The 26,887-nt window shown below is 40.9% G+C and overlaps 2 protein-coding genes across 2 annotated transcripts; both read right to left on the bottom strand.

Annotated features, from left to right (window-relative positions):
- Positions 1 to 4,490: 4,490 nt before the first annotated feature.
- Positions 4,491 to 14,853, bottom strand: LOC143483264 (saxiphilin-like). The gene is made up of 4 exons (XM_076982087.1): positions 14,697 to 14,853; positions 13,421 to 13,645; positions 7,470 to 7,685; positions 4,491 to 4,985 (listed from the first exon to the last, which is right to left on the bottom strand). Exons 1-4 carry the CDS (start codon positions 14,746 to 14,748, stop codon positions 4,855 to 4,857), a joined length of 624 nt encoding a protein of 207 aa, XP_076838202.1. The 5' UTR covers positions 14,749 to 14,853; the 3' UTR covers positions 4,491 to 4,854.
- A 4,246-nt stretch (positions 14,854 to 19,099) lies between these two features.
- On the bottom strand, positions 19,100 to 26,571 carry LOC143483177 (uncharacterized). The gene is made up of 5 exons (XM_076981971.1): positions 26,494 to 26,571; positions 24,827 to 24,936; positions 24,637 to 24,721; positions 23,647 to 23,928; positions 19,100 to 19,465 (listed from the first exon to the last, which is right to left on the bottom strand). Exons 1-5 carry the CDS (start codon positions 26,543 to 26,545, stop codon positions 19,332 to 19,334), a joined length of 663 nt encoding a protein of 220 aa, XP_076838086.1. The 5' UTR covers positions 26,546 to 26,571; the 3' UTR covers positions 19,100 to 19,331.
- Positions 26,572 to 26,887: the final 316 nt, after the last annotated feature.

Here is a 26,887-nt window from a genome sequence, read left to right as displayed (position 1 = left end):
ACATTGGGGGCCGTTCCTCTGGACTGGCAAACTGGGGTGGTGGTTCCCCTTTTTAATTATGCAGAAGCGCCCCCTAGTGGGCCCGCCGGCGGGCCCAGCTCCTTTACGGCGATATAAAACATATTAAACATTAATGAATCTCCGAACAAAAGCGCTTAAATCAAAATTTCCTATCCCATCTACATGCCTACCGAGTTTCAGCCGTCTACGTGCAGCCGATCGCGAGATATCCGGCTTTGAAGTTGACCACAAAAGTGCACCCCGCGAGGGGGTCTCCCGACATATCCGTTTACAAAACATATTTATGTTGTGAAATGTCTTAATGTTTTGTCACCTAAAAATCGTTTACTAATAAGGCTTTAATTTAAGACCTTAACAGCGTAGATCCGTTGTGGTTAAGTACCTTAAAAAGCTTGCTCACCTCACTGCAAAATTTTCCAAAATCCGCTTCCTGAATGAGACACTCCGACAAATCTGCCCCCTAAGCGTCACAGAAGCATTCTTAACGCTGATTTGACCCCTCATTACAAAGCTGCAGCGGTTCTGCTTTGATTTGAGTGGTTTTTATTGGTCTAAAGTGGGGTAGTGACTTTGAATGACAGGTTTTACAACCTCTCCCACGGCGAGGTGCGAAGGGGAGGGGGGGAGGGTGAACCAATAAGCCCACAGAGACAAGCTGGCGCCTCAGAAGTGATTGAAAGCTGTTCTAACCAATAGTGTACATCCTTCCGAAGCTAACCAGCCCTCATATGACATGATTGGTCAAGTATATTTTTAAATTGAGCCCTCGGAAACTGGCGCTTCATTTCCAATTTCGGCCGCTAGCATAGCAACATAAGCTAACCCTTTGCTAACCTAAGCTAAGCTCCCCAGAACACACTGTTCGGCGAAACTGAAGCAGCCATGGATTATTTTGTTCGTTTTTATGCGGATTGTGGATACTTTTGAACATAAACGGATTACTTTGTGTGGAATATATGAGCAATTTTCGGAATTTTCGCCAACCCGGAAGTGAGACGGTACACCGGCTACGACGCGATAGGCCTTTCTCTCGCTTCCGGGGTCGACGTTTCCGGTCTAGACAGTTCTGTGTAAAATCATTTCCGTTTAGAGCGTTCGTACTTCTGCCATGGCGCAAGTGACTAGCAAGTGTTTTTGCAGCGTACCGCTGTGCTCTAATTCCAAACAAAAACAGCCTTATTTGAGTTTCCACTCGTTCCCAGCTGACGAGGAACTCAGAAAGAAGTGGTTGATGGCCATTAGAAGGAGTGAGGGGCCGAATTTCCAGGTTATTAGGAACAGCACGCACGTGTGTAGCGCACATTTTGAGTCGCAAGACATCTATGTTACGGCAAAGGGCAAAACGTGGCTGAAGAAAGGTGCTATACCGCGTCGTTTCAGCTGGACTCGGCCAGCGAGGCAGTCTGTGTACAGCAGAGTGAAATCCCGCCTAGAGGCTTTCCGTGCACATCCTAAGTACAAGTCTGTCTGGGCTTTGGGTCTAGAGCACACACACTATGCTAGGATACCATAATCGAACACAATTTTGTATGCTATAATACTAGAAATGGGAATAATCACCAACCTCTTGGAATGTTTTGTACAAATATGCGTGCCTTCAGGTGTTTGGTCAGATTCGTTGTGTTAAGCTAGGTTTATACTTTCGCGAGTGACCGTAGCGCGCGTCCGCACACCTCGCGCGACCCTGCTCGAACCGCTTGTCCGAAACGATATGTGGTAGTATAAAGAAACACCCCTCAACAACAGGGGAAGATTTACATTTACCTGACCAATTTTAATGTTGCTTTGTTTCAGGTTTGAAAAGTGCTGGAATTTAGATTAAAGTGCTTGAAAATGCTTGAAACAAATAAAAAACTGTGAGCTTTGACCTCTAGCTTGTGTGGTGCCTCGCTTTTTTTTAAGGACCGGTAGCACCGAGCCATTACACGGATCTCCTTATCTACAACATTGGACACTGAACACACAATCATAAGACACAATAATGCAGGCACTTATAATAGTACAATAAAACACATGCTTTATTTAAAAATAAGATAAACAGTTTGATGAAGGCATAAATGATAGAATGTTGAGTGAGCACGGAGCTAAGATGCTAGCTAGGCATGCTAGCTAGTTAACTTGGCTAAACTAAACTACAGAACTGGATCCATTTACCTTCATAATCAAAAATAAACTGCTCGAAAAAAAACTTGTATCCTTTATCGAGTTTCGCTCGATAGGTCCTCGACGGTTCTGGCAACATCGTCCTGCCTAAAGCGCGGAATGTCAGCAAAAGATGCAGAGTAATAAAACGCGGTTTTATCGTAGCGGTGCTGCTAACCGGAAATAGGTTTACACATCACCTCGCCCGGAACTTGACCCCTCCTCCTTGCGTGAAAAAGGCTTATTCTACGTACTGTGAGTAACAATGGATAATTTTTCATAAGCGATATTGTACAAAATATATATTCTAATACTAAACATTAACTAAGCGTTAGATTATAAACAGTTTTAGAGCGTTTGAGTGCTGCAGCACTCTGTATCGTGTCGGATGCTACCGGAGTTGGCTACGGTAACCTAGCTTATGCTGTCGGACTATATTGGACATAAATATGATATCATAACGTTCATATTTGGACATGAAATTTAGTCATTGGAATTTTCTGGTCTTGCTGTAATATGTGCAGCATTGTTGTTTGTCGTAGCTCCTCGGTTTCGTGTAAGGAATTTGTTGGCATGTTAGCTTAGTTGGCTAATGGTGTGTGTCGGGTGTGGCATATTTAGACATGGGTGTGGTGCACTTGACATACCTTGGATAAAGCTGAATAACTTTTCAATGCTTGCATGGATTTGCTCCATTTTTTCTGTGTTGTTAGAAAAGACCCTAGCGAAATTTATTGTAATTTCTGATACCACATTTGAATAACTATGTGAATATACATTCCAGTCATGTTCAAGTTCAAGTCAGCATTTGTGACATTCCTGGCATATTAGCATCTGCAATAGAGGCTCTAAAATAAACCAAATTATGTGAATATGATATTGAAGTGTATTAATATGTTCCCCCAACTGCCTACTTCAGTTTGAGCCATGAATGATAATTTTCCTATATGTACAACTTGAGATATCTAGTTTTAATGTGAACTATGTCAAAAATGTTAAAAATGGCCACCAGGCGTGCGAATCTGCAGTATAAGGTTAAGAAAGAGGCCCAGATGGTGTGCTCCAACTATCAGAGAATCACACTCCTCAGCCTCCCTGGTAAGGTCTATGCAGGGGTGCTGGAGAAGAGGGTCCGGTCGATAGTTGTGTCTCAGTTACAAGAAGAACAGTGTGGGTTCCGTCCTGGTCGTGGAACACTGGACCAGCTTTTCACCCTTGCAAGGATCCTAGAGGGTGCATGGGAGTTTGCTCAACCAGTCCACATGTTTTTTGTGGATTTGGAGAAGGCGTTCGACCGTGTTCCTCAGGGATTCCTCTGGGGGGTACTCCGGGAGTATAGGGTACGGGGCACACTGCTATGGGCTATCCAGTCTCTGTACAAACCAGACTGGTTGCTCGTGGAAGTTGGATTCCGCCAGGGCTGCCCTTTGTCACCAATTCTGTTCATAACTTCTATGGACAGAATTTCTCAGCGTAGCCACATAGTGGAGGGGGTTCGGTGTGGTGGCCTCAGGATTCCGTGTCTCCTTTTTGTGGATGATGTGGTCCTGTTGGCATCATCGGGCCAGGACCTACAGCTCTCGCTGGATCAATTTGTAGCTGAGTGCGAGACGGCTGGGAAGAGAATCAGCACCTTTAAACCGGAGAACCTGGTACTCACTCGGACAAGGGTGGAATGCCCTCTCTGGGTTGGGAATGGGTCCTTGCTTCAAGTGGAGGAGTTCAAGTATCTCAGGTTCTTGTTCACGAGTGAGGGAAGGATGGAACAGGAGGTTGACAGGTGGATCAGTGCTGCGGCTGCAGTACTGCGGATGCTGTACCATTGTAGTGTAGAGAGAGCTGAGCCAAAAGGAAAAGCTCTCAATTTACTGGTCAATCTATGTTCCGACTCTTACCTATGGTCACAAGCTCTGGGTAGTGACTGAAAGAATGAGATTGTGAATACAAGCGGCCAAAATGAATTTTCTCCGCAGGGTGTCCGAGCTCTCCCTTAGCGATAAGGTACGGAGCACGGCCATCCGGGAGAGGCTCGGAGTAGAGACGCTGCTCCTCCATAGAGAAGAACCAGTTGAGATGATTCAAGCATCTGGTCCGGATGTCACCTGGGCGCCTCCCTAGGGAGTTGCTCCAGGCATGTCCAACTGGGAGGAGGCCCCCAGGGAAGACCCAGGACACGCTAGAGGGATTATATCTCTGAACTATCCTGGGAACACCTCGGTATCCACCCAGAGGAGCTAGAAGAGGTGGCTGGGGAGAGGGACACCTTTGCCTCTTTGCTTAGGCTACTGCCCCCTGACCCGAACCCAGATAAAGCAGATGACAATGGATGGATGGATGGATGAATTTAATAAGTAAGAAAGAAGATTAATAATCATATTACATTTTATGTAATGTTAGATGAAATGGGATCTAAATAAAATTAAAGCCACATTTATTAATCAAATACAGATTTCTTAGCATTGCAGTTGATTTCAGATGGGTGAGAATATGGTGCAGGCACATATTCATCATAAGACCTCAATAAACATCAAAATAAAAACTCCAGTATTATTAATACATAGTAAAAGGAATGTTGCTCTCTCAAACTACACGGTTAAAGTGTAGCATGCACTGATGCTCAGCAAAACAGCAGTTTACATCTGATCTATGACTATCACAGTGAGAACAGCAGAAATAAACTGTGTAGCATCTTTAAGATTGCTGGGCCAGCTTCTCTTTGATGTGGACGGTGATGACTGCAGACACCATGAGGATCAGAACTACAGAGTACAGCACCATCTTCAGAAGGCACACAGACACACCACTAGGGGGAGACACTGCATCTGAAACACAACATACAGTAAAGTCCAGCATGAAGAAATGTTTTTGGACTGACATTTCACTAATGTTTTCTCAGTAAAGTTACATTAACGTTCTTGGACTAACAAAACACAAAACATGTTCTTGGCTATGGGGAAGTCTAGGCTTAAGGATTTTTTAGCAGGTGTGGCAATTTATCCAGTTTTGTTTCTGAGGAACTATGTTGTAGTTGAGGCTAAGAGGTTATTTAGCTGTTGGGGTATTTGTCCTTAAGGGGTTATTCAGCTTTATGTTGGCTTGACAAAGTAGCTAAAATGAATAAAAACCTGTTTGGCTGTCCAATAATAACTCCAATAATACCTTTAAGGACAGGGTATTTTTTTATTAGTGTCCCTTTTCAAATGACATAGAAATTTTTTATTTTCCATTCAGTGTCTGGTATGGCTCAGTAGGGCATAGAATTGTATTGTCTTTCCCCTGGACGTCCTCTGCCCATTCCTGGAGTTTGATGTTCCTAAACTGACCTTGCTAGAGATGCCAGCTGGTCTCCTAGTCTCAACTTGGAAGTGGCCACGTCGGCTTCCACACCATCACGAGATCACCAAGCGTGGATGGGGCGTGTGGGGAGGGGCCAATATACATTTGTCAAATCATGTGTGAATTATGCCAAGTTTATCCAGTCATATTCATTTAATCACCTCATGTTCACCTCATGAATACCTTGTGTGCTCTACTCTTCCTTTAAAGGGGTTGTATGTCTTTAAAGCTTTAGCATCACTGTAATATTTTACGACCATGTTATTTTCATTAAACTTCAATGCAATAATTTTGGTCTATTGTTCCTGCTATCTCCTTTGCATCAAACGAACTCGCTGGGCTAAAGTGGTTGATAGAAGTTCAAGCCCTAACAGTTTGTATGGGTCATTTGTGTTTATGTATCTGTTTGTGTGTTTTTGTGTGTTTGTGTGTGTGTGTGTGTTTGTATGGGTCATTTGTGTTTACGTATCTGTGTGTTTTTGTGTGTGTGTGTGTGCTTGTATGGGTCATTTGTGTTTACGTATCTGTTTGTGTTTTTGTATGGATCATTTGTGTTTACGTATCTGTTCGTGTGTTTTTGTGTGTGTTTGTATGGGTCATTTGTGTTTACGAATCTGTTCATGTGGTTTTGTGTGTGTGTGTTTGTATGGGTCACTTGTGTTTACCTATCCGTTCATGTGTTTTGTGTTTGTATGAGTCTTTCATCTCACTTGTCTCTTGTCTCGTTAATGTTGTGTTGCACATGTTGTCTTGTTTATGTTCACATATTTAAGTGTGTGTGTTGTCTATGTTATTTGTCAGTTGTTGTTTGACCTTGGTCATGTGTGCGTCCCCATTTACTGTTTAGAGTTTAAACTCTTCACATAAATGTCTATCATTGTAATTTCAGTATAATTGTGCTCAGTGGCATCCTGCCTTGGCCACCCCAAAGCTACATTCATTTTTGAGTAAATTACATAAAAATGTAGCATCATGATCCTTCGTTTGACAGTAATAGGCAAATTAAAGTTATATAAAACTGTAAAAAATATAATGCAAAGTGTGGTCATATTGGTCATGTCAGTTATGTAGGATGAGGGCAAAGCAAAGCAAATATTTGAAGATGGAATGGCCTTGGTTATATTTACAATTTGATACCAAAATATTTTATTGGTGTTACTTTTCGAAGAAAATAAATGAACACAAATACTTTAATTGGGCGTCCATTAAATATTCCACAGATAGTTTTCATTAGTTTCATTCATCAATGCATTTTTTTCCCAACAGAAGCTTAAGTGAAGTTTAAGGTAAATTTCTAGCCAGGCAATGCCTGTGTAATGTATTGATCAGGCAGACAAGGATCCAAGTGCAGATAATAGCCGCTTTTTTGGAAACAGCTATCACAGAGCACTCAAACAGGCGAGTTACTCCGTTCAGGGTGTGTTGTGCAGGAGTAGTGTAATCGTAGTCCGGACAGTCCAGGGTCACGCCGGTGAGACAGAAGCCAGGAGGTACAGAGGGACTAGGCAGGGAACAAGGTCTAGGAGGAGAGCAAAGGTCGGCACACAGGAAGGCAGTAACACTGAGAAAACGCTTGGTACGCGGCATGTTAACAATACTTCGCAACCCGGAAGTATGAGGGGGAAGTTAATAGTTGCGAAGGGGAGGGGCAGTGAACCGCATCTACACGGCAATCATGTGCTGTTCCTGACAGTACCCCCCCCCCCCCCCTCCGACGAGCAGCTCTGAGCAGACAATGACGAGAGGTGTAGAAACAGACTGACGGAGGCATGTCAGGGGAATACGAGGAAAAACAGAGTAAAGACATGAGAGGACGGAGGGGCGCAGCTAAATGTTACAACTCATTGTTGCTGACTTTTCTTCATTTAAAAAAAGAGGGAAAAAAACGAACTCGTACATTCACCATGAGACAGGCCTAAAATCTCATTAATTGCACTTATTTCTTTGTGCCACTGCACTAGCCTGGTTACCTGTAGCTGCACAGCTGGGACTTGAGGTACCAGGTGGTTTGTTTGTGCCTTCTATCTTCTGCCCCATACTGTCCACACACCAGCAGTATCCCGTGGAGCCGTGGCACTGCTGAGGTGTGTAGTTGCCCTTCTCATCACACTCTGGAATGAAGATTCCTGTCAGGTGTTTATCCAATGCAGTCTGTCTCTCCTGCTCACACTTAGTATTAGGATGTTCTGATGTGGAGAGAGAGAGAGAGAGAGAGAGAGAGAGAGAATATATGAAGTGTTTATAAATTGAATGCAATAAAGCAATAAAGGATATATATTCTAATGGATGATTGCTTCTAATTATAAAACTAAAGCACATGCCAACATGCTGGGTATATTTCTTGAATGATATCTCTTGAAACATCACAGGTAGTCAGGGTATATGTGGTCACTGATTCCTCCAGCTCAGCTTTTGTCATGTGCTCCATTTTAGTAATGAATTAAAATTTCTCAGACACAAGCTGAAAATTGGAAAACCTCTCAGACAGCTCTTGCAGGATTGTTTCAACAATGATATTGAAAACCATGCACTTAAAGTACCTTTTGGGTTCCTTTTCATGATGACCAGTGCATGAATTGTCATCTGGGAACCTCTTTTGCTTCCCTGCATGCAATGTCAAGGGACTTCTGAAAGCCCTCTTCTCTATACTTGAGCAAAAATTCTTTCAGAGACTCAATTAACTTAATGGCTGTGTCCATTGACAAATTTGCTGTTTGTAGTGCCTTGCTTGCAAAGTTTATGTCTAATAATAAGTCATGCCAAACTATGAGGCACACAAGGAATTCCATACTAACAAGCTCATGAGATAGTGACTTTGCCTCTGAGACAATTTTGCTGTCTCCTGCCACTTCTTCAAGCTTTTGTAGAGCATCTAGAATACCCCCCCACTGGAAACGTACAGCTTTGACAGAGTCTAGCTTTGCTTCCCAATGGGTGTCACTCAGAGGCTTCAGTGTGATGTCAACAAACTCAGTCAGAATATCCCACCTCTTCACAGAAGATGAAAAGATAGTGTACGATCTTTGAAGAGTGCCAAAGAAGGTTAGACACTCTCTGTTGGATGAGGCTGCATCACATAACAACGGGTTCAGGCTGTGGCTACAGCAGGGAATAAACAGAGCCTCTGGACATCTCTGTTGTATTAAAGCTTGGACACCCTTCTTTATTCCCCTCATATTAGAGCCATTGTCATAACTTTGCCCCTTACAATTAGCCATCTCCAATCCCAGTCTATCCAGCACACCTGTCAGTGTGTCTGTGAGGCCTTTCCCAGTTGTGTCCTTCACAGCAGTGAACCCCACAAAAGACTCAGCAATAGTAACCTCATTCTTATCGTCTGTATGAATATATCGAATGATAACTGAGGCCTGCTTTTGCTTTGAAATATCAGGTGTGCAGTCCAGTTCCACTGCAAAATACTTGGAGGCTTTGATTTGGGCAGAAATTTTACCCAAAATGCATTCTGATATTGAATCTAAAAATTCATTTTGAGTTCACCATGAGAGATATCCAGTAGTTTTTTTGGAGGCAGCTTTTCTAAGATGCTCTGCCAGTGTGACATCATACCGTGAGCTCATACAATGAGCTCAAGGATTCCCAGAAAATTTCCATTTTTAGGATTTCCTAACTGTGCCTTGTCCCAGCCCTCTCCTCTGCAGCTCTCTGCTCCTCTTCCTCATCTGCACCTCTCTGTTCCACATTCTCCTCTATGGTGATTGGCTTGCCATGTTTCCCTGCACTAGTTTTTCCAAAAAAGGACACAGTGAAAAATGATCATCTGAACCTTACAGAAGGGGGCCCTAAAGCCCAATTTCCTCAGGCCAGAGGTGGGTAGAGTAGTCAAAAATCATACTCAAGTAAAAGTACTGTTACTTTAGAATAATATAACTCAAGTAAAAGTAAAAAGTAGTCATCCAAATAGTTACTTGAGTAAGAGTAAAAAAGTGCTTGGTAAAAAAAATTACTCAAGTACTGAGTACCATCTGATTTATTTGTTAACCCAAACATTCAATCAAACAGACAAAAATACATGTTTGGCAAATTAGAGATCATACAATCAATAAAATGAATTCCTTTCTCTGTTTTACCTAGAAACGACGGTGTGAAATATTCTGATTGGTTGATTTTTAATTTCAGCACTGAGTTTTTTTTTTTTTTTTTCCAACACAAGCACGAAAAATGTGGATTTGAAAGCCGATTTAGAGGAAAAATACTAACCCAAATAGTAACTATTAATAGTAACAGTTGTATCAGCTGTTGACATGCCACAGGGAGTGAACTATATGTCAGTGTCACGTCCAGCCCCTCCCTCCTCCCTGGTCCCGCCTAGCTTCCCCTTCCCAGGGTTTCTCCCTCTGTCTGTCACGCCCCTGTCGTTAGTGCCCACACCTGTGTCTCGTTTTCAGCCCCCTGTTTCAGTGTATATCAACCCCTCTGTTTCACTCCTCTGTGTCGGTCATTGTACGCGAGTACCTCCTTGCTTTTCCGCTCTCCTATGGGCCTCTGATTATTGTTCTTTCTGTTCATGTTCTGTCTTGTATCTAGTTTTGGTTGTGGTTTTGTGTTTTCTCCTCATTGACCTTTTCCCTGCTCCGTGTAGTCTTGCTCATTTATAATGTGTGTCGGTTTGTTAAGCTTCCCCCTCGCTGTTTACCCCTAGTTATGTTTTCTGTAGTCTGGTTTAGTATTTTGTCCATAGACTGGTATTGTGTTTTGGTCTTTCTCTCCCTTGAGTAGTTGCCCCTTTGTTGTATATGGTTCTCCCCTTTGTGTTTTCTTAGTGTGTTTAGTTGTAATGGCTCCATGTGTTTTCCCTTTCCCTAGTTGTCTTGCCTTCTCGTGCCACAGAATTATCCCTTCTATTGTTATAGTGTCGCTCCTTTCTGCCTTTGGTGTTTGTCTAGTGTTTTGCTGTTTTCTCTTGTAATAAATATTCATACACTTGCAATTGCGTCACCTCTGACACGTTACAGTCAGAGTGTTCTGACTGAGGGTAACGGACAGTAAATCACAAATTCCCTTACATCATCTACTTGCTTGTTATGATCCGTTATATTTTGTAATATAGCACCTTTCCTTTTAGCTAAAGCTAACCTTAATGTTTACAAGCCTGACCTACCTGCTGTCTTTCAACCACTTTGAGAAGCTTTTTTTTCATCCCTACAACATTTTTTTCTCTCTCTCTTTTCTGTTTTGTGCCCCAGAGAGCTTTTTTTCTGCTCCTTGAACACCCTGCAGGTGCGGCACAACAGGGAAAAAACTGAACTGATTAGGGGTACGCCAGCCGTACCCTTCGTCTAATCGGCTAGAAGTACAGCACAAATCCTGCGCGAGACGAGACAAACTTTCGTACTTTGAAACGTACGTTTTGAAAGGAGTAAAAAAAAAAAAGCCTGTGCGTGTGTTTAGGAGGAAGTGACAGGAGGATAGAGGGGAAGGAGAGAATGGGTGCCTGGTGCTGTGCTTCTGTTTTTGATGTGTATTATCATATATGAACAAACAACTCTTACAGAAAATGCCAAATAGAAATAATTTTCAAGCATCGATTCGGTGCCCCCTCTAGGTCAGCGCCCCTATGTGTTGCATATGCTGCATACCCCCTTTTTGCGCCACTGAGCACCATTATACTGAAATTACAATGATAAAGACATTTAAGGTTAATTTCTAGCCAGGCAATGCCTGTTTTGTTCTAACTTGCAGTTTCAACATTATTCATCTTGTACATCTGAATAATACAAGACTCATTACTTATCTGTATTGTTGTTAAGTGTACACTGTGTTCACCATTATTGATTTGACCAATTATGTTTTGTGTTGGTCTAACTCGGTGGTTCCCAAATTTTTTCTGCCGTGCCCCCCTTTAGTAGATGAGTATTTTTGCACCCAAAACACACACCCCCCCCATATTTACACATGTGCACATGTTTTACTTCCAAGCTCCGCTCCCCCCCCTGCAATAGCTCCGCGCCCCACTTTGGGAACCACTGGTCTAACTCATGTTACGTATTACTAAGGCAGGTGTGACGCTTATGCAGGAGAATGAGATTTTAATAGCAGGAAGTAAACCTGACACAAATATGCAAGCAATAACAAACAAATAAACCAAATCATGAAAGTAATATGCACAAACGGAGACCAATTAAAGAACTAAGAAATACTGAAATAACATGGATTTAAAACACAAAAGATATGCATGAACAGAAACCTATTAAAGAGCTACGAGGAAAAACAGAGTAAAGACAAGAGAGGACGGAGGGGCGCAGCTAATGGCGCAGTTCCACTAGGGCCTGCTTGGTGCGGTACGGTTCGATACTGATCGATACGGTACGGTCGCGTTGTGTTTCCATTACAATGGTGGACCACCACAATGTGGGTGGAGTCGCTGTTGGCGCGCGGGTTGTAGTGTCGTGACATCATTTGTATGCGACCACAACACCGATCGATGCCCCTTAACACGTACCATTATTGTATTTATCTTATTTATCTTTATCTTCATTATTGTATGTGGTTGCTCTAATTATTGATGATAATTTGGTATTACTCAAACAGGCTGAACACACCCTGCATAAAAAGCATCAGTCACACAATCAAATGAAATCAAACTTTATTATGAAATATAGATATTCAAAGTACAACATATGTAAATAAAATAGTTATAGTTAAAAAAAAGTGCAAAAAGCAAATTACCTAAAAATAACATATAGCTTTATATGAAATAAATATTTATAGTACTACAAGCAACATTTTGTGTGCTTTTACTGGCGTCTGTCTCGCATGGTGTTCACAAGTTCGCCAAGCACCCCGAGGAAAGCCCGGTTGAAGGAAACATTTTCCGCCAACTCCGCTCGCCTCGTCAGTGGAAGGGGAATCTTGAACGTAAAAAATAACAAATATTAAACACAAGCATTCAATATAGCGTAACTGCAGAAAATGTGTAGCACGTCATCGCTGCTCATGCTTTGTTTATGGCTACAGCTAACTAGCAAGGCTAAGAGCTAGCTATTGTACAGTAGTGACTGTGGTGGTAACATTAACTACAAACACAGCTCTAAATTCCTGCGTTTACAATAGATGCGTTCATATTACATTCATATTACATCTTTTACGAGCCTAGTAAAACTGTGAAATCGCAATACACTCACCAATCTCCATGGCCTCCAGCACCAACATTGTCGTGTCTGTCCAGCACGCTTTCTCTTCCGTTACTGGCTGGCCGGTGACCGTATATGACATCCATTTGCTGGAACCATTTCCAGTCTTTGCGGTTTGCTCCGCTGCGTCCGTTATGGTCCTTCACCGCCCGGTAATCGCTTTTAAGCTTTTTTAGCTTGGACCGACCGGCACTGCTGAATGGACCGCTGGTAGCCATGAGTGGCCATTAGCACGGAAACCTCGCTAAAAACCTTTACATTTCTAGTGGACCCGTCCAGTTCGCCCAGGATTTTTTGATCGCTGATTATTAACAGAAAGGTTTGTACCTCGGCGTTTAACCAGGGAACAGACTTTGCTCCTTGGGTTTTAAAAATGGCTGAGGAGTCCATAGCATAGCGGAGGAGTCGCTCTCCTGACGCAACCTGTGACGACACTCCCTGGCCAATCAGTGTCATGCTGTTCCTCCACGTCACAGAACTGTACCGCTTTGGAACGGTTAGAACCTCGAGCGAGTCGGTACAAAAATAGTACCCGAAGGGGCCGGCTAACTGGGACCTGGTACTAATGGAAACACTCTCAAACCGTCGCGAATCGAACCATACCGCGCCAAGCAGGCCCTAGTGGAAATGCGCCATAAATGTTAACTCATTGTTGCTGACTTCTTCATTTTAAAAAAGGGGAAAAAAGAATTCGTACATTCACCATGAGACGGGCCTAAAATGTCATTAATTGAACCTATTTATTTGTGCCACTGCACTAGCCTGGTTACCTGTAGCTGCACAGCTGGGACTTGAGGTACCAGGTGGTTTGGTTGTGCCCTCTATCTTCTGCCCCATACTGTCCACACACCAGCAGTATCCTGTGGAGCCGTGGCACTGCTGAGGTGTGTAGTTGCCCTTCTCATCACACTCTGGAATGAAGTTTCCCAACAGGTGTTTATCCAATGCAGTCTGCCTCTCCTGCTCGCACTTAGTCTTAGGATGTTCTGATGGGGCTAGAGAGGGAGAGAGAGAGGGAGAGAATGAAGTGGTGATTGAATGCAATAAAGCAATAAAGGCCCAAAAGAAATATATATTGTAAAGGCTGATTGCTTGTAATTCTAAAACTAAAGCACATGCCAACATATATTTTTTTATATTTGTGTGTGTGTGATTGTCTTTCATTTTAGCACTATTTTTCAGTCAGTTCCGGTATTTTCCCAGTAGATGGAGACCAACCACAATTATACTGAAATTTCAATGATAAAAAAAAAAATACATTTAAGTGAAGTTTAAGGTTAATTTCTGGCCAGGCAGTCCTTGTTTTGTTGTAACTTGTAATTATAAAGTTATACAGCTTGTACATCTGAATAATACAAGACCCATTACTTATCTGTTTCTGTTTTGTTAAGTACTGTGTTCACCAGTATTGATGTGACCAATTACATTTTGTGTTGGTCTAACTCATGTTACGTATTACTAGGGCAGGCGTGACACATATGTAGGAGAATGAGATTTTAATTGCAGGGGGTAAACCTGACACGAATATGAAGGCAATAACTAACAACAATAAACCAAAACATTAAAGTAATATGCACAAACAGAGACTGATTAAATAACTTAAGTGATACTGAAAATAACATGAAATCAAAACACAAATATATGCACAAGCAGAAACCGACTAGTCTTGAACTCCACATCTACATGATGCCTCTAATGAAACAGCGTTGCTAATAAAATGGCTGCTGAAAGTTTGTGTTCTACCACTGTTTGTCATGAATTGTTAAATGCGAAACTCACATTTGCCAAAACAAAGTTGATACTTCCTTACAACAGTGCCTTCAATATTTATCCAGCACAGTAGTGAGTTGAAGAGATGTTTAAAATGTCTTTTAAAATTTATGCAAACCGTTAATACTGAACAGCAGACTGCTGTTTCATGTTTCAACAATGACACCATGCATAAGCACATAAGCAATATTCACTCCAGTCATTATGTGCTATATCTAACTTCTAATGACATATATCATGCATTCGATCCTATATAAAGTTGAAGATTTGTTTTACCTGTAATTGAGACCAGAATGGAGAGAGCAACCACAAACTTTATTACCACCATCACTGCAGACTGTGTGAGCAACTTCCTCCTCTGAATATCTGATATTTGTCAGTGTGTTGCTCCACAGAACCTCAGGAGATGTCAGTGTTCTAGATTCAGATTAATAATGAAGGAAAGAACAGAACAAAATTATAACTAAGCCCTAATTAATCTAACCTACATATATACATACTACCTAACCTTACACATACTAACTCCTAACAAACACACAGGGGATGGTGACCTACGCTTACCTAGTGCATATATACATAAGGTAGCTTACGTGTTGCACAATGTAGCTATGTGCATACATACTTCGTACATACCTGGGCCTCTTTGCTTAGGCTACTGCCCCCGCAAAACGAACCCAAATAAAGCAGATGACAATGGATGGATGGATGGATGGATGGATTTAATAATTAACAAAGAAGATTAATAATCATATTACATTTTATGTTAGTTGAAATGTATTAATCAAATACAGATTTTTTTTAGCATTGCAGTTGATTTCAAATGGATGAGAATAAGGTGCAGGCACATATTCATCACCTCAATAAACATCAAAATAAAAACTCCAGTGTTATAATTTTCATACATAGTGAAAGGAGTGTTGCCCTCTGGCACTGTGCACTATAAGTGGTGTGAACCTCCTAGCAGTTATAGACTGAAAATAAGATCTCAATCAGTTTCAACATGTTGCCAAATAGTCACTACATCACTGATACTGTAGTTGAAAGTTAACTTCCTGTAGATAACTATAACTAACCCAAACTTTAATATTTGTGTTAATTACATAAAAATGTAGCATCATTATACTTTATTTTAGTATAGTATATTCTGGGCAGCATGGGGTCACTGGATGGGCCAACGGTTTTCGTATTGAGAGCGCAGACTCAGAGAGAAAAACTGTGAAAATACTGATTATTTTCTGTGATTTTGTTTTGATGCCCTGTTTGTCTCTGTTTTTGTCTTGGGGAAATACGTAAGGCATGCTGCATTTCATTTCTCTTAATATTAGGCAGTTTAGTCAATTGATTGGCCTTACATCTTTGGATTGTTGTTTTGGCACCGGCTCTGACATCATACTACCGGTTGTGCTCATTTATTATTATTATTGTGATGTAATGAAATTTGCAAATGGCGAACAAATTTGGTCCCTGATTTAGTCACAGGCAAACAAACTTGTCGGACATTGCATTCTAAAGCATTTACTACTGATGTGGGTGTTGCTCTGGTACATGTTTACCAGCCAGAAGTTAATGGTGTTTTTTGGTGTTCGGGTTCAAGTATTGGCCCAACAAGGAACAGAGGATGGCTAATGCTAATTATTACGCTTTAGGCTAATTACTAAGCCTAAAGTCTCAAACTCCACACCTACATGATGCCTACAATGAAGCAGAGTTGCTAATAAAATGGCTGCTGAATGTTTTGTGCTGTTCTACCACTGTTTGTTATGAATTGTTAAATGCTAAACTCACAACCCTTGCCAAAACAAAAGGTGACACTTGTTTTAACTAACATATTTCTAACCTATGTAAAGCTGAAGATTAGAAGGGTTTTACCTGTAATTGACAACAAATTGGAGAGCGAAATCATGCACTTTATTACCGTCGTCATTGTTGTCTGGTTGAGCAATTTCCTCCTCTGAGTGACCCCTTATCTGACATCCGTCAGTGTGCTGCTCCAAGAGCCTCAGAAGAAGTCAGTTATCTACACACAGACTAATGATGACTTGTTTATTACTATTAAAGGGCCACAGCCAGCCCCGGTTCTGGACTGCTTTGCTTGGGGGGGCAGTAAAACATAATGACGAGGCATGTTGATGGTCATGTTTTTGAAGCCAGAAATATATTCAAGGCTTGATTTGTGCATGAATGATGACAGCCAAACTATTGATACTGGCTTAAAGTGATGTATTAGGTAAAGAAATAAAAATGCAAGTTTTTGAACTTGAACTTAAAACTCAATGATTAAAAAATACATGTTGATTATGTAAATGGTGAAAAAAGATTATCTAATTGTATTTCATATCAATACGCCCTTAATTAAATTGCCATTACTAATAGAACAACTCTTTCAACTATTTCTTGAAAGGCTTATGTCACGTTGAGGCTCCCGGCCCCTCCCTTTGGGTGTGTGTTTACATTGTCCACGTGTATCGTCTGCGTCTGTGGATATCCGTGGTCATGGCTATGTCGTGTGATAATCTGTCTCACCTGTGACTCGTCTCGTAATTACGTGGGGCTAATGTGGTTTGTCTATTTAATGTGCGCTCGCGCAGTGTCCTGTGCTCGTCGTTGTCTAAGTCTACACGTTTCTGTGTACGTGTTTGAGTCTCATCCTTCGCCCTGCCCGCGCGTCACAGCTTAGTACAAATTTGTCAAAGCTGACAAATGTACCTACACACAGACTGAGAATATTCAAACGTGGAATTGGAAAGAGTGAGAATATTTATACCATTTAGAAATTAAAATATAAAGAAAACAAAAGAATACAAATTCTGTAAAAAAAAAATGCCCCCTTTCGCCCCCCCAAGTGGCGCCAGCCCTGAGTGTTTACCAGTATACCTGCCTTTTGCTCACACTAACAGAACATGTACTATGGAACTGAAATCAGCAGTCTGCCGATTTTTATATGACTCAAAGAGCCAATCAGGAATAAACAAGGAAATATATTCAAGCTGTAAAGCAAAATGCATTTTTGTGATTGGTTCAGAGATTATTTTAAAAATAGCCGTTAATTGCATTGTGATTGGGGGGCAAAGACCCAATTTGGGGGGGCAATGCCCTCCAACCTCCCCCTAGTGCCGGCCCTGGCCACAGCAGGTCAGCAGTGTCATTTGGTTTAACACTACCATTGTCACAACTCACACCCGGCCCCTCTGACTCCACAGCCCCCTCTAGAGGTGCAATATCACAGAATTCCAGGTCCCAATCGTCAGAATACTAATTAAACTCCCGGTTCTTGTTACTAACCTGAGCCTACCATTTATTGTGCCGCGACGTTCCCTTCCTCACTTTGAAGTATTGCCAACGAGGTTGCATACCAAGCGTTTACTGGTCCTGTCTGTGATGGGTTAACAACACGATTGTTTTGTAAATATAAACAAATTTCAGATTTGATGCCTGAAATGCAACCCAAAACAATGTTGTTAGCAGTCTCTGTCTTGCTGAACTGGGGTGAGTTTCCCGAAACGTTCTTAGCGCCAAGTACTTCTTAACCTCATACGTTTCATACGAGGTTACGAAGTACTTAGCGCTACGAACGTTTCGGGAAACCCACCCCTGGTTGCTACATAGTTGCTACATTTCTTAGGATCACCACTAAGAAAAGTTAAAATGCAATAACTAAAGCTCAAGAGCACAAAATATAGTTTACAAAGTACTTTATAAAGAAAGTAAATAAGCTATTGCATAATTGCAGAAGCTACATACATAACGCTGGATATATCTTCAAGGTGAATCGATCTATATTTTTTAGTGTTGATGTTGGTCAGGATCAGAGCTACAGAGTAATGTCCTACCAGAACCACCAGAGGGAGACATTGTATTGAGAAAACAAAAACAGCACAAATTGATGAGTGTAAACTCTTAATTTGCGATAACAAAAAGACAGAACTTTCCAGTTCCAGTTTTTTTACAATACAATATTATAAACAAAAATAGAAATAAATAATTCTAACATATATGTACTGCAAAATACTGAATTGACTGAGTCAAGGGGTTCAATAAAAGACCATAAAGTCAGCTGAGGATCATGAATTTAATATTGCAGCAACAGACTGGTTTTTTGTAGTCCTTGTTCCTGTTTGGTGGCTCACTGATAGCTAGCTATGGAGAGACACGTGTTTGTCTTTGAAAAAAATGTACTAAGCTTTAATGGACTGCTTAATGTCATAAAACTATGTCATAAAATCAACTCTTTTTTTTCTCTATTGATAGTTAATTAAGGGTTATAAACCTTTTGTTTTTCAGCATTTGTGTAGGGTTAGATGTGTAGTAACTTTGCAAAAGGGATATTTTTAAGTATTGATTTACCACTCATGCTTCTTGTACAATAATAACATAAAATGTTTTTATTTTAGTATTACTGAGCTAACATTTATCTTCACTACAGCATGAATGAATGATTTTGTGATTAACCATGTCACCCATTTTGACAACCTTTCTTACAGCTAGAGAAATATATATAAAAATTACAAATTTCTCAGCCAGGCCATCAGTCAGCCCCACACAATTCAAATGTAAATTCTTATATATTATATATATAAGATATAAGATATATTATATATTCGCTGCTTGTTTCTCGTTGATATAACCATCTAGTTGTAAATTTGTTTTGTTTGCTGTAGTAGAAACAAAACATTAAATTAAATCTAAATTAAATTAAAGCCACATGTACTAATCAAATACAGATTTCTTAGCATTGCAGTTGATTTCAGATAGGTGAGAATAAGGTGCAGGCACATATTCATCATAGGACCTCAATAAACATCAAAATAAAAACTCCAGTATTATTATTTTAATACATAGTAAAAGGAATGTTGCTCTCTCAAACTACACAGTTAAAGCTTAGCATGCACTGATGCTCAGCAAAACAGCAGTTTACATAGATTGCTGGGCCAGCTTCTCTTTGATGTGGACGGTGATGACTGCAGACACCATGAGGATCAGAACTACAGAGTACAGCACCGTCTTCAGAAGGCACACAGACACACCACTAGGGGGAGACACTGCATCTGAAACACAGCATAAAGTCCAGCAGTGTTTTTGGACTGACATTACACTAATGTTTACTCAGTAAAATTACATTACATCAAATCAAATATATTTGTATAGCGCTTTTCACAACACGTGTTGTCACAAAGCGCTTTACAGGATTTACAAGGTTAACATTAACGTTTTTGGACTAACAAAACATGTTCTTGGCTATGGGGAAGTCTAGGCTTAAGGATTTTTAGCAGTTTTAGGCAATTTATCCAGTTTTGTTGCTGAGGAACTGTAGTTGTAGTTGAGGCTAAGAGGTTATTTAGCTGTTGGGGTATTTGTGGTTGAGGGGTTATTCAGCTTTATGTTGGCTTGACAGTAGCTAAAATTAATAAAAACCTGTTTGGCTGTTATAACATTGATAATTCCAATAATACCTTTAAGTGAAATTAAATACTAAATATATAATGTAAATATAAAATGAAATGTGATTTGCTGAGGTGTTATTTAGTTGTGGACATTTTAGAGTCCACAGTGTTTGCCATAGAAGCACCAAATTTCATGCAAATGTAGTTCTCATATCAGAATAGTGTACTTGTTCTTTTGGGACAGATCAGAATGATGTTTTTTGCTTCACACCCGAGAAAAGTGGGAAAATGTTATTCCTCCATAACATCATAGAATTGCAAAATGTCCATAAAAATAAGATAAGTATGTCACAGGCATTTAACACAAACGAAACCCCACAGTCAAATGCCACTCAACAACCATTCCATTAGCCACACGATCATTACAACTACCCTCACAGCAAAATAACCCCTGAACCATAATCACACCAACAGCTAAATAATCTGTGAACCAGTTATCTTTCAACCCATGTTAATAATGTTAAAAATAACCCCATTATCTTCTTCCGTGTTCCTCTACCCAGCATACAGACAACTTCTCAAGCAAGGACCCCCTGTGAGTAAAATAAAAAATTAAAGTGTGGAATGAAGAGACTGACTTAGTGCTTCAGGACTGCTTTGATAGTACTAACTGGGATGTGTTCAGAACTGCTGCTATGAGAGAGGATGGTTCTGTGGACTTAGAGGACTATGCTTCTGGGGTAACGGGTTACATCAGCTGCTGCATTGAAGCCACTGTCCCCAAAAAGCGCTGCATAACGTACCCCAAACAGAAACACTGGGTAAATGGTGACGTTCGGTCCATACTACGTGCCCGCCAGTGGCGATTGCTCTAAGACTGCAAGGCCCTAAAATGTCAAAAAATAAGTGATCAAACATATACTGTTGTGTGTACATGTCATTGACTAAATATGCGCTACAACGCGCTCAACGTTTGTTCAGGATCAGCTTCTTATCACTGGTAACGACGCGGCTTTCCTCTCACTCAGTCCCGCAGCTTCACGGTGCTTTAAACGGTGTGGACGCGAAGCGAAGAGTGCAGCGAAACGGGACGAGCCATTGGATAAATGCTGGGCTTTGTCCCGCCCATCGGACGCTCAGCGTCTCTGGGGGTCTATGGGGCAGTGGGCCGGCCTCGGCTGGCCCGGACGCTCAGCTTCTGCATGATGATTGGATGATCTGTCTGAGGCTGAATCCCTTTTTGATTGACAGCGAAATGAGCGAATCTGCGATCTTTTGGTGTAAACCTCCGCGGGAGCATTTAATTAAAATTTGTTAAATTTTCATTCTGTTCTGAGTTGAACCGGAGATTTTCCTAATCCTCTTAGCGGCATTTTCTTCATTAAAAGAAACGAAGAAAGAAACGTTTCTTGTTGGTACGACAGGGTCACAGATCATTTTCTTGAAAAGAAACGGGTAGAATTTACGTATAAATAAACTGACACATTTTATGATGTTGGCCGAAATTGAGCTTCCCCTCCTTGAAAGACCAGCATCCGCCACTGGTGCCCGCCATACTGCATTTCTCACTGGCAGTGCTGAAGACTACAAGAGGTCCAGATGTGATCTGCGTAGATCCATCAGAGAAGCCAAGAGACAGTACAGGCTGAAACCTGAGGGCTACTACACCACCACAGATTCTCAACGCATGTGGCAAGGACTGCAGCACATCACCAACCACCAACAATCAAGCAGGGCGATCATAACCAGCCAACAAACACCACCTGATGAACTGAATCAGTTCTATGCTCGCTTTGAGGACTTCAACTTGTGCCCTGGACAACTGGATGATCTTACAGACAAAGAGAGCATGCAGGACTCAAAGTTCACAGTGACTTCAGCAGATGTGCGCCAGAACTTCAGCAAAATAAACCCACGGAGAGCAGCTGGCTCAGATAACATCCCTGGACGTGCACTCAGGGCCTGTTCAACAGAACTGGCAGACATGTTTACGGACATTTTCAACCTCTCTCTCGCACAAGCTGTTGTACCATCCTGTTTTAAGACCACTACCATCATTCCCATTGCAAAGAAAAATACTGTGACCTGCCTGAATGACTATTGACCTGTGGCACTCACCTCAATTGCAATGAAGTGCTTTGAAAGAATAGTCATGACTCACATTCAGCAGACCATTCCGAACTCCATAGATCTTCTCCAGTTTGCATACCGTCAAAACAGTTCCATTGACGATGCAATCAACACCGCACTTAACACAGCCCTGACACACTTGGAGGGCAAGTATACATATGTTAGAATGCTGTTCATCGACTATAGTTCTGAATTCAACACAGTTGTTCCATGCAAGCTCGTAGAAAAGTTCATCACCCTCGGACTGACACTGACACTTTTGTATTATTTCTTACTATTGTATTGTTAAATATTTTAATTTTTAATGGTAAATGGAGGAACACCAAAATAAGAATTTCATTGCACAGTGTAACTGCCTGTTTCTATTGGGCACATGACAATAAATGTCTTGAATCTTGAATCTAATTATTCTTCAAAACTGTAGGGGTTTTAGTTATGAGATTTAACTAACCTACCTGCTTGCCTACAACCAAGAATGGAAATAGGTGCAGAAGAAGGATTGATGTGCATAAAACTTGTAAAATATCTGACTCCAAATTAGTTGGTAAGAATCTAAAAGAACTCACTTCTCAAATAGATCAGTGCAGGTTATAGAATGTACCTAACCAACTTTATAAAGTACCCTGCTATAAACAATAGCCTGCTTTGTCAGAGGTTTATCATAAACATACGTAGCAGATGGGATACTTAGAGGGAATTGGTATTAGCATTGATTTTACCTTTTAACTGATACTAATAATGAGCTCATCTGGCCCAGTATAGCTATAATCAAGGAAGACCGTGGCTACACAATTAACCAGATCTCCCAGCACACAACAAGCTGCACAATGAGACTAAACATGCCACACAAACACACTGATATAACTAAAATACAAATGGTCAGTTTTATCCCATTTCTATGGGAACCTCTTGGGGTAACCCACCATTTATTGCCCCCCATGGTTTTATGGAGGAACACCAGATCCTGCATCCCCCACAGGAACACATCCGAGCACTCCTATAAAACTTTAATTACATGTTCATAGAAGATTGTGATGTGACCCTGGACCACTAGGAGGCGCTGTTCCTCATTTGGATGTCTACAGCATGGCAGACAGTATCTACAGGCTGGTCACCATAGGAAGGTGCTGTGGTGGAAAATCTAAAATTTTCCTTGATGCTATGCTTTATTAGTATATGTTAAACACAATAGTCACATGATAGATGTAAACGCTAGAGCTTTTTACCTATATATATATATATATGTATGTAATGTGTGTTAATCATGTAAGTAGGACACTGAAGCCATTCAGTGTCTGGTACGGCTCAGTAGGCCTAGGAATTGTATTGTCTTTCCCCTGGACGTCCTCGGCCCATGCCTGGTATTTGATGTTCCTAAACTGACCTCGCTGGAGACCCCAGCTGGTCTCCTAGTCTCAACATGGAAGTGGCCACGTCGGCTCTCAGCATACCTGTCAAGTGTCCCGTTTTGGCCGGGACAGTCCCGTATTTTACTGCTCTGTCCCGGCGTCATCCCGTATTTTTATTTGTCCCGTATTTCCGATATCTCACGCCGAAAAAAAATATCCAGTTTATTTACATCAGATCCCCATATATCACTAGCTCTGGCGTCATCCACCGGCGATTTAACACTTAATCTGTGTCCATTTTACGTTCGCTACACCCCCCCCCCCCCCCCCTCAACAACTTTCGTTCGTGTGTGTGTGTGTTTGCACCTTTGTGATGACAGAGTACTTTAAGGTTGTTCATCTCCATGACACTCATGTTCCAACTGGCTGGGTTACTAATGTTACAGATGATAGAGCTGCTGTCTCTGACAAACAGGAAAAGGGTGACGCCTCCAGGTGATGTCACTTCCTTCTCCTCACAGGTTTCATTATAACAGCTAGAGTTGACTGAGAGGTCGTGACCTCTACATGTGAGAGTTATATTACAGGGATCAGGATCAGTGCTTAGATGGTCAGGAACAGCAGTGAGGACTGGAGTCTCTACTGGATCTGTGGTAGAAACACACACACACACACACACACACACACAGACACACACACACACACACACACACACACACACAGACACACACACACACACACACACACACACACACACACACACACACACACACAGACACACACACACACACACACACACAGACACACACAGACACACACAGACACACACACACACACACACACAAAGACACACAGACACACAGACACACACACACACACACACACACACACACACACACACACACACACACACACGTTTATGTATCACTAGTCATGAGGTTCTACTCTCAACATCAGTAATAGACACTGTTGTACACAACTATAACTGTTGTACTGATCCTGATTTACTTTTGGTAGAATCTTCCTCATTATTTGTTGTTCCTTGTCGTCTTCCTCTATGCATATATCTAAGGTAGCACTGACCTTTGACCTCAAAAAATACTACATTGTCAATAACCCTTACAGCTTTGATAATCACTTTAAATTATCTGTGGCCTCTAAATTCCTTTAAAGTCCAAATATTTCATCATTCTGTGTGGGCAGGGCCTCTCCTGTATGCATCACTTCAGATCAGTGGATTTACTGTATGTTGATGGATAAATAAAGAACAGAGTAAAATGTACCATCATGATAACAGTAACATTGTTGTATCAGGAGTCATTTCTCTCCTTCTGTTTGCTGTGCTGTTAAACTTACCCAACACAGACAGCGTGTACTCAGCTACTGTCCAGGCCATATCTTCATCAGATGCGCTTGCTTTATACAGTCCACTGTCACTCTTCTGTAGGTTCATCAGTGTCAGACTGTAGGTTACACAATTTAACTCTATTCTTCCTGTAAAGGGGTCGTATGTGCGTATGTCTTTATATTTACTGAAATATGTTACCACGGTGTTATGTTCATTAAACATCCATGAGAGATCATCATCATTAAATCCATGCCGCTGTATATCCAGTTGAACTGAACTGCCCACGAGCCTGAACACTTCACTGGACACTGTAAACAAATGACACAGTTAAACAGAATAGTTAGGAGGTGGTGATTTCCCCACCATCTAGGGAGTTTTTCCTTGCCACTGTCGCCTTTGGGTTGCTCATTAGGGATTTGGACCCATAGTATTGTTAACCTTGTAAATACTGTAAAGCGCTTTGTGACAACATGTGTTGTGAAAAGCGCTATACAAATATATTTGATTTGATTTGACTGTTTTATAAGACAGTTACAACAGAAACACTTATGCATTCTGTAAATGAATTAACAATGTACACTAAGTGGTGTGAACTTCCTAGTAGTTTATAATAGTATAGTAGTTTATCAGTTTCAATTTGTTGCTAAATGCCTCACAGTGACTCGGTAAACCTGTAGTTAAAAGATAATGTCCTATAAAGAACTATAACTAACCCAAACTTTAATTGTCACGGTCCACCCGTCTCCTCTCTCGGAGTCATTTGTGTTTACGTATCTGTTCGTGTGTGTGTCTTTGTATGCGTGATTCATCTCACTTGTCTCTTGTCTCGTTAATGTTGTATTGCACATGGGTCTTGTTTATGTTCACATATTTAAGTGTGTGTTGTCTGTGTTCTTTGTCAGTTGTTGTTTTTTGACTTTAGTGTTAACAGTTTAGTAAACAGCACATTAAAAAATGCTACATTACCATTTATGTAAATTACAAAAAATATATAGGATCATGATTCATCATTTTAAAAGGCAAATAAAATATAAAACTTTAATAAATATAATATAAAGTGTAGTCATATTGGTCATGTCAATTATGTAGGATGAGAGCAAAGCAAAATAAATATTTTAAGATGGAATGGCCTTGGTTATATTTACAATTTGACATTGAAATATTTTAGCGATGTTACTTTTAAAAGAAAATGAGCACAAAAAGTTTCACTGGGCTTTCATTAATTATTCCACAAATAGTTTTCATTAGCTACCTTCTCCCACAGTAATAACTGACCATCTTCTGACAATAGCACCCTTACATTATTTTCCATCCTAAAGCATTTACTACTGAAGTGGTAGCGTCATGATTGTGGGTGTCACTCTGGTACAAGTTTACCATACAGCAGTTGATGGTGTTTTTTGGTGTTTGGTTTAGTATTGACCCAACAATAAACAGAGGATGACCAACCAGCTGAAGCCTCCACACCTTCACAGTGTTAAACAGTTAAACTCCACACCTACATGATGCTGCTAATAAATCAGCATTGCTAATAAAATGGCTGCTGAAAGTTTTGTGCTGTTATTTGTCATGAATTGTTAAACGCTAAACTCACAACCTTTGCAAAAAAAGGTGACACTTCCTTACAACAGTGCCTTCAATACTTATCCGGAACAGTAGTGAGTTGAAGAGATGTTTACAATGTCTTTTAAAAATTTGCTCAAACCGTTAATACTGAACAGCACACAGAATGTTTCAACAATGACACCATGCACAAGCACTTAAGCAATATTCACTTCAGTCATTATGCACTATATCTAACTTCTAATGACGGATATCATATATTCGAACCTCTGTAAAACTGACGATTAGAAGATTAGTTTTACCTGGAATTGAGACCAGAATGGAGAGAGCAATCACAAACTTTATTACCACCATCACTGCAGAGTGTGTGAGCAACTTCCTCCTCTGAATATCTCATATCTGTCACTGTGCTGCTCCACAGAACCTCAGGAGAAGTCAGTGTTATAGATTCAGATTAACGATGACTTGTTTATTACTATTATAGGGCCACAGCAGGTCAGCAGTGTCATTTGGTTTTTATTCTTCACAATACAACAATACTGCTCTCTCTCTCTCTCTCTCTCTCTCTCTCTCTCTCTCTCTCTCTCTCTCTCTCTCTCTCTCTATGCACACAAATTAAGTATTATATCACGATCGATCGATCGCCAGTGTTTGGCGCCAGAGCGAACTAGTAATTCATTGAATCATAGATATGGA

Source organism: Brachyhypopomus gauderio, chromosome 19 (genome assembly GCF_052324685.1).
Source record: "Brachyhypopomus gauderio isolate BG-103 chromosome 19, BGAUD_0.2, whole genome shotgun sequence".
NCBI classification, from domain to species: domain Eukaryota; kingdom Metazoa; phylum Chordata; class Actinopteri; order Gymnotiformes; family Hypopomidae; genus Brachyhypopomus; species Brachyhypopomus gauderio.
This window is presented reverse-complemented; position numbering and strand designations above follow the sequence as displayed.

Excerpts from the sequence above, each read along its gene's own strand:
- LOC143483177 (XM_076981971.1), bottom strand. The coding sequence starts at position 26,545 with ATGGTGGTAATAAAGTTTGTGATTGCTCTCTCCATTCTGGTCTCAATT. Across the intron at positions 24,722-24,826 it reads TTAATGAACATAACACCGTG|AAGAGTGACAGTGGACTGTA; the intron begins GTAACATATTTC and ends ATGAACCTACAG. Across the intron at positions 19,466-23,646 it reads AGTACTCTGTCATCACAAAG|ATGCAGTGTCTCCCCCTAGT; the intron begins GTGCAAACACAC and ends GCTGTGTTTCAG.
- LOC143483264 (XM_076982087.1), bottom strand. The coding sequence starts at position 14,748 with ATGGTGGTAATAAAGTTTGTGGTTGCTCTCTCCATTCTGGTCTCAATT. Across the intron at positions 13,646-14,696 it reads CATTCTGGTCTCAATTACAG|CCCCATCAGAACATCCTAAG; the intron begins GTAAAACAAATC and ends CTCCCTCTCTAG. Across the intron at positions 4,986-7,469 it reads TCCCAGCTGTGCAGCTACAG|ATGCAGTGTCTCCCCCTAGT; the intron begins GTAACCAGGCTA and ends GTTGTGTTTCAG.